The 8,785-nt window shown below is 32.4% G+C and overlaps 1 protein-coding gene across 1 annotated transcript; it reads left to right on the top strand.

Annotated features, from left to right (window-relative positions):
* The first annotated feature begins 5,517 nt into the window (after window positions 1-5,517).
* On the top strand, window positions 5,518-7,730 carry LOC128994968 (zinc finger protein 665-like). Its single transcript, XM_054419825.1, has one exon. It carries the CDS (start codon window positions 5,854-5,856, stop codon window positions 7,207-7,209), a length of 1,356 nt encoding a protein of 451 aa, XP_054275800.1. The 5' UTR covers window positions 5,518-5,853; the 3' UTR covers window positions 7,210-7,730.
* Window positions 7,731-8,785: the final 1,055 nt, after the last annotated feature.

The following is an 8,785-nucleotide window of genomic DNA, read 5'->3' as shown; positions in this document are numbered from 1 at the left end:
CGCTAATCCGATTTTTGTGAACAGAACTCCTCCCTCATTTTTTGACCGATTTTGATGATTAAAGTGTCAAAAGAATGGCCCTGATCTGTAGTTTTGCAAAGTGTTTTTATTTTTTTGAAATATTTATTAGTTTGGGCACGATCTTCCATCAAAGTTGGATTTTTTTCCATAAGATTAACATGGGGGAATTCAAATATTTTATTGGAAATTTGTCTCCACTAATTTGAGAGAACGGCTGGGCGTAGAAACTTGGTAGAGGTGTCCAAAGAAAGGTCTTGGTCTGTAGATGAGTTATCAAAAGAAAAACGAAGTAAATTCGCTTAGGACTCTGCACCAGAAGCCTTTTAAGATCCCTCCACAGATTTGTTTACATTTTGGTCATGTCGATAATACTTTTTAATAAAACAGCTGTTAATTTTAAAATTGTGTTTTAAACAACACTAATTTATTGGGAGTTACTGAGTTGTCCAAAAGAAGTATTTGAAATGTTATTTTCTGATTTTTAAATTGATTTTCTTCTGTATCATTTCATGTGTTGCAATATAAAGTTCCATAACGAAATCAGTAGAAAATCCTTTTATCACAATAACTCTTACAATTATTTCTTATTGAACCATCTTATATCTATTTTACGGGTTGGTGTCTGCCTTTTTCACACCTTTTCCCTATATTTTATCATATTCTAGACAGATCATCAAAGGTTCATGAGATTATTGTCATACATGCTTTCAATCATTGCAAAAATATCGATTGTGTAATACAATACAAAATAATACAAGTGCAGAAGGGCACGGTGCCCATTTGAGCCTTGTCCATGTTTTGTTAAATTAGGCTAATAGTGGTTTACAGCAACTGCATAAAACATTTTACAATATTTATGTAGGAAATTTGTGCATGATTTAGAAAGTCATTAAGCTGGAAAACTGCAATATACTGCAGACTTTTCAGAGAGGTTACTTTCGATGTATTCATTCAGCTTAGTGAAAACATAATATAGATATGTATAAAAATAAGACTTGATCCTTGGAATGTTATTAGACTAACGAAACGGGTCGTGCATGTTTAGTAGCGCTACTAGGCCACAAAAACCATTTAATTTATATCAAAAAAATATATTCTTAAAAGTGCACTGAGCACTGAGCAGCAGCCTAAATAATATCCATGTAACTTACTCATATAGTTACAAAATGCTCAAACTCGCATTGTGACATTTATAATTCGGCTTATATTTCTCCAACAGATAATTCATCTGCCGCGGAAGAATTTTATTGTGCCCTTACCATGTCTGATAACATCCAAACACAGAAACCTTGCCTAAAATTGTACCTATCTTGAAAGATTATTTTTGGTGGCCTATATTACGGACCGTGGCCCACTATGGGTTGGTAACATTATAGAAAATAACATGACATTTTGGTTGTAAAAAATTGCCCAATGAGTAAATACTATTATTTATGCAGCTACTGTCATCACAAATGTCGTATTGCTTTTAAACTAGATCACATAATCTTTTATAAGATACGTTGATTAACAATGCATGTAAACGTCAATATTTACGTAATAGCCAATTTACAGTATTATTTGCTTTTTGGAAATGCCACATTGCTATGTCATTTACATTATTTGTTGCCAATTAAGCCGCACGACCATATAAACGAGGAGGCCCCTAACAGTTCAAGAATAAAAGCCAACTTCACTTCAAGTATATTCCACTACACCTAACATTCCGTAGAGAGATTATATTGACAACTTTATGTAATTGGTAAGGCTGAGACAACTAACTGACATCCCCCATGTCAAGGGATTCCAGCTTTAACAGTAACCCCATAACCAATTTCTCAAAACTGTGCAAGAGGGTTATTCATTGGCACAGAAGTACGATATGAACTGACGCGACGTGACGAAAGAAAAATCAAACTTACACTGTAATAGATATACCTCCCTTTGAAGTTAGAACGTGTCTTCCCAACAAACAGATTTTTTTCAAATAAAATCATAGATTAATCTACCTTAAACTGATGAAATCACGGAAGTGTTTAACTACAAAATATCTACCAATACGATTTTGAAGGGTTTCACCTAGTTCCTCAATATTCTTGTTAGGAAATTTACAAGGATTCTGAAAACTACAATAAACTCCATTTAATCATGATTTTTAGTGCAGCTGTTGCCAAATCATTTAAGCAAATACATGTTTTTATACATGCAATTAGACTAGCCGATCGGTGTTTTCATAAGACACACTTAAATTAAAGAACGAAAAAGCAAAGAAACAGTAAATTTTTATACATCTTTTTAAAGGTTATTGAACAAGTCTTAGTAACACATTGGGTACATTTACTGATTTTGTTGAAATTAAATATTTACCATTTCAATTTACATTCGTACATATTACAATGTAAAAAATCGAGAAAGCCTGGGCAGTTTGATATATTTTACCAAATAAGAAAAATGAATTGACATATTACTGTATTTCTTGAGAAATCATTGAAAGAACCGATTTGTTAACCATGGAAACTTAGCAAAGTCATATAACGCCACCAAGTAGAAGAAATAGAGATTTAAAAAAACAATTTTCCATCGTCATCAAACTATATAATGAAGAACACCTACAGCTACAATATGAAGATTCCCACAAACAATGAACAAGGATGTTAGCCGAAGTGCTACTATTTTGTAGGAAACATGGATGATTATTGGCAAAGGAAACCCCTCTAAGTCTGAATTAAACTGGTACGGCAAGGACATTTATCATAAAATGTATGTTTTCATAAAAGTCAAGTGATTTTAAAAGAATGTGACTACATCCAAGAAACCTTAATAAAACTTTCATTGAAGGATTCACATTATTCACATTATTATTCTCATTATTATTCACATTTAAGGGAAACAAAAAAACATCTGAACGCCATTAGGCCTTTCAATTCTGCATTTTTTCATGTAAATATAATTTACGATATAACAGTAACTAGCCAAATGAATGCCAATTGATGCAAATAAAATTGCAACAGAGAGGTTATGCAGAAAATCAGGTAGTTCTTAGTCATGCAAACAAAACGTTATCGGGCTATAAAAAATTGACTGAAATTTGTAAACGTACTGGCGACAACAGGGGGTACCATGCAGACTACATTATCATTGACGAAGATTAACATGGACAACCTAATACGGCTATAAGTGGGAAACATTTAAAAAACCAGATCAACTTTTGAAAAATGAAAAAAAAATATTTACAAGAAATTTTGATTTTATGGAACTGTTAGGTACGTAATCTATGAATTGAGTCTTTTAAACACATCGGAAATTATGATGACTTTTATTTGTTTTTAAATAACCACTTCTTTGCAATTGCTTAATTTCGAGCAAGGTGTAAACTAGTTGTGAATTAATGTAATAAGGTCAAAACCTATTGGGCTCGAAGTAAAGGTGTAATGTACTCTTAACCTAAGGAAGAGCTACGTTTCATCAACTCCCCTTTCAAGTTTTACAATACTGTATAAAGATTATAAGACAATGATAGGTTAATACATACCTCCGTAAAATAGTCCAATGATTAGTATTGCTCATTAGTGATTAGTATCAGCTTATAAGTTATATTGCGAATACAGCATTTTTCAAACTTACAACTCGTCAAAAACATAATTAACAATTAACACAATTAACAAAACAAGGACTACACGAACTTAAAAAACATTAAAATGGCACGAATACACAAACATTTTGATAGCTCTATCATAATAATACTGATTTAGTCCGGCGCGGGGCAGGGTTGTTAGCAGGGAGGTCTACGTCACGTCGTCTCCTCTTAAACTGCTATCACTGATGATATCAGATCTTCGACCAGCTATTTTATTTGATTTATTTTTATTTTTATTTTACATTCCAACGGACAGCTTTATTTTGATATTTGGTACAATTCAGTGCAATAACAAACAAGACTTGCTTAAAGCTAATTATACAATAATTTTGAGTGAAAAACAAAGAATCAGAATCAAGTAATAACAAAACAAAAAGGAAAAACTGTTGTTCTCGAGTTTAGGATCTTATTGAAAGTCGAGTGAGACCGGAACTGTAATTTTTCGTTAAGGATGCTCCTTACACTAATTGTCATTATGAATTTTATAAACCTCAAACTCCTCCAAGGTGTCAAGTGTTCTACCTTTCCCACAGATATGTAGGCCCTACAATTTCTAAGCCCTAGTCAATGCTACTCATTGAGTCAATAGAGTCGACCAGGTGTTGGGCAAAGGCTGATTTTTGTTAAATCATTTTTGGAGTTGGTGTACCTTGTTGCGGGTTTCAAATGTCTAATCCATGTGGCCTATATATTATTTGCATGGGCAATCTGGGCAACTGATCTTGTAACCTTGAAACCAAACCAGCAATAAAGAAAAAGAAAAAAGGTGTTTACAAAATGTATGTAGTATTTTGGTCTGAAAATGGTTACTTATAGCTCCCACAACGACCATGGTAATCTGTCTGTGTGTAATCTGTCTGTCTCCATGATATACTTTCTTTTTACCATTCAAAAACCTTAAAAGAGAACAAAGAAACTGCGCCTAATCAATGGACACTTGGCCCATAGGCTGCTGGCAATTATTTAAAATTTCCCAGATCCATAAAAAATGAACATAATTAAGTTAGGTACCTACAGTTTACCGACTTTTATGATGTCATAATTACAGTTCTCAGTTTCTTGGTCGGCTACACACCCTGGTTAGTTTAGTTGGTGGCTCAGTCGGTAGCGTCATATAATTTGGGCCCAAGGCAGCAATGACGTGGGTTTGGATTCTGGTCACTGCCACAAACATTTTTACATTACACTCCACCTTCGTACTGAGTACAGCTCACACCTTGCTTTGCTTGGTAACCTCCACAGTTGCGCACAGCCAAACAGTCAATGTAGACGGGAAAATGCAAGATTAAATAAGGCTGCCATCCCCTTAAAACAATTATTCAAGAACATATAGTTTTTCTTGTATTTGCACAGCAAAGTTTTCTTTGCAAAACGTGTTTCTGATTAGACAATATTCAGATTTGTGGTGTTTGTATTGATTAGCTGGATTTTATTTTACATTTTGACCATGGCAGCAAAACCCTGATATTTGATCATTATGATATTTTCGAGTGTGTAGAAATTATTAGAATGTTGTGAACTGATTGTTCGAGTGTGTAGAAATTATTAGAATGTTGTGAACTGATTGTTAAAAACCTGTTTTAACTGATTAATACATTTTTATAATAAGGTATGATCATTTTCGGAAGTGGACACAGATGAGTTTAGACATAAAAAAGGAATCTAATTCAAGCACAAACAACTAAATGAGATAATTCCTGATGTATTACTTTGAAGAATCACTCTAAATGTTATGTTTCCCCAACAAAAATTAAATTCAGCAATTCCTTTTGTTGAAGTAGAATTTAAATTACATTGAACATTTTTGTTCTAGGTTGAGAGAGTAAAGGGAATGAAACGAGAGATTATACTAATAATTTAAGAACTTAGTACAATATAATGGAAGAATAAAGAAAAACAAGAGAAAAAACAAAATCACTCAAGTATATTATAAAATACCTAATATGCAGAGCTAGATTTGAAGAAAAGAAAATTCAATGTTGAATGAGAAATCTATCATATATCTGCTATACAATTATGAGTCCTACTACACAAGATTACAATTTAAAATACATACAAACCCCTCTGATGTGTTGACTTTCCTGATTAGTTATTAGTAGAATTATCTGTTGAATTTCACAGAGATAAAAATTGCAAGAATAGATATGTTAACTCACACTAAACACTTTCCTCTCAAGTGTCCAATATGTGAGCAAAGCTGTTCAACTCTATCTGCAATGAAAGTTCATATGTTATGTCATACTGGAGAACGTCCCTTTATATGTTTGACATGTGAAAGAACATTTTTCCTACTACACCAAGTTAAGAGTCATTTGTTGATACACTTTCGGAAGGGTCCCTATGAGTGTATTGTATGTAGGAAAACCTTTACATCCAAAAGCCACGTGAAGACACATATTGCAATGGTTCATACAGGAGAGAGACCTTACAGGTGCTCTACATGTCAAAAATCCTTCGCAAGGAAAGGTGATATGAAAAAACATTTATTGGTTCATACAGGCGAGAGACCTTACAAGTGTACTACATGCGGAAAATCCTTTAAAGCGAAAAGCAATATGAAGGAGCATACAAAGGTTCATACGGGGGAGAGACCTTATAAGTGCATTACATGTGGAAAATTCTTTGCATTTAAAAGTTGTATGAAGAAACATATTGCAATGGTGCATACAAGAGAGAGGCCTTATGAGTGCACATCATGTGAAAAATCATTTACAACCAAAAGTGATATGAAAAAACATTTATTGGTTCATACAAAAGAGAGACCTTACAATTGCTCTACATGTGGAAAATCCTTTACAACCAAAGGCGTAATGAAGTTACATTCATTGGTTCATACAAGAGAGATACCATACAAGTGCACTACATGTGGAAAATTCATTGCATCAAAAGGCTATATGAAAATACATAAATTAATTCATAAAGGAGAGAAACCTTATAAGTGCACTACGTGTAAAAAATCCTTTACAATGAAAAGTTATATTAAAAGACATTCATTAGTTCATACGGGGGAGAGACCTTACAAGTGCTCTACTTGTGGAAAAGCCTTTGCAACCAATAGTGATATGAAGAGACATTCATTGGTTGATACAGGAGAGAGATCTTACAAGTGCTCTACATGTGGAAAATTCTTTGTGTCTAATACTGTTATGAAGACACATACTAGACAGGTTCATACAGGAGAGAGATCTTACAAGTGCTCTACATGTGGAAAATTCTTTGTGTCTAATACTGTTATGAAGACACATATTAGACAGGTTCATACAGGAGAGAGACCTTATAAGTGCTCTTCATGTGGAAAATCCTTTACAACCAAAGGCGTATTGAAGATACATTCATCGGTTCATACGGGAGAGAGACCTTATAAGTGCTCTTCATGTGGAAAATCCTTTACAACCAAAGGCGCATTGAAGAGACATTCATCGGTTCATACAGGAGAGAGACCTTATAAGTGCTCTACATGTGGAAAATCCTTTACAACCAAAGGCGGATTGAAGAGACATTCATCGGTTCATATGAAGAGAGACCTTACAAGTTTACATGTGGAAGATTCTTTGCATAAAAAAACAATATGAAGACACATGCATTGGTTCATATAGGAGAGACACCCAATAAGTGCACTACATGTGGAAAATCATTTGCGTCTAACTTTTTATGAAGAGACATACATCGGTTTATACAGGAGAGAGACCTTAAGTGCACCTTAAGTGCATGTAGAAAATAAAAATCCTCAACTTAATGTAAATGGAAGAAATACATTATCTTGTTGTTAAACAGGAGAGAGTTCTTACATGTGCACTACATGTTTATAATCGTTTTGATTTATAACCTGTATCAAATTAAAATCAAATCAAATAAAATCATCTTTATTTAAGCTGTACATTCATACATGAATAGAGTCACAGAAAGAAAAAAAACACCAAAAGTACATTAAGTTTCTTATTTTATTTAAAACAATGGATAAATCTGTGAAATACAACCCTTTATCAGTAATATTGATTGTGTTAATTTAACAAGAACTATAGTTTTTAACTTTTTTTTTACTCTTTTTGTTGGCTAAATAACGAGGGGTCTAAAACTATAAGACAAGTTTATTAATTTCCCTCCCAAGATCTTGTAAACTAGTTTTTTCCTTTTATTATGGAATATAATCTTTTTAGTAAAGATAATTTGATAGATTGATAGAGCTATTAAAAGAAATCTTCTAAATTTCTTAATCTCTATGTATACTAGTTTTCAGATTTGATGGAAATTTGATAAATTTGGAAATTTGGATAAATTTGTCAATTTGGAATTAAGAAATTTTGATCCAATATGTGTTGGCTTTCTATGAGAAAAATGCAAGGCTATGCCGGGGCACGTCTATTTGATATATTTTTCTTGTATTATATGTGTGTATATCTTTGCGAATCACAAAGGTACCGGTACTTATGAATTTTACTTTTGGCGGAAATAATGCATTCTTAAATATACTGGTCATAGACAGTTAGAATATCTAATTGTGAAAAGTGGTTTCTTACAGATGTTTTAGGTCTTGGTTTAACATTATTCGCAGTGATTTTTTCAAGTTCATGTATTTTATCTAGGTTTTGTGCACTAGTACCCCATAGATATATAGATTATATGACGATTATATGACAGACGTTTTTGTAAATGTGCAAAATAAATACATTTTAATGTTTTTAAGACTAAAAATGCTGAAGAAATTTTGTTTGGTAAATTTAGAATATGTAAATTCTAATTCAAATGGTTAAGTCCACTAACATAAACATACAAATTTTGTGAAGTTTATTGTCTCTTCTTGACTTTGCTCTATTGATATGGACATTTCCGGATTGTCTTTATTTTGCACTGTTTTATTTATAAGTTTTAGTAAGAAGAAAATGCTATTTGTTTCTTCTTGATAAATAAAAAAATACTGTTTTTAGAGAAATAATATTAAAAACATTTTAATTATTCATTACACACTATTTCAAAATCATTATAAGATTTAGATGATGTTATAACAGTTAAATCGTCAGCATTCAGAACTAACCTGCTATTGATACCATTAAAACTTATTAATAATAAGTTCCTTATTACATATTATAAGAAGTTCCTTGTACATAGAACAAGTATAACAAAGGTCCAAGAATCCACAACACAAACACA

This window comes from Macrosteles quadrilineatus, unplaced genomic scaffold (assembly GCF_028750875.1).
Source record: "Macrosteles quadrilineatus isolate MER2022 unplaced genomic scaffold, UCM_ALF_1.0 Scaffold_5__1_contigs__length_97177068, whole genome shotgun sequence".
NCBI classification, from domain to species: domain Eukaryota; kingdom Metazoa; phylum Arthropoda; class Insecta; order Hemiptera; family Cicadellidae; genus Macrosteles; species Macrosteles quadrilineatus.
Note: the sequence above shows the minus strand (reverse complement) of the source record. Positions and strands in the feature narration are given on the sequence as shown.

Coding starts and splice junctions, on each gene's coding strand:
- LOC128994968 (XM_054419825.1), top strand. CDS start 5,854: ATGAAAGTTCATATGTTATGTCATACTGGAGAACGTCCCTTTATATGT.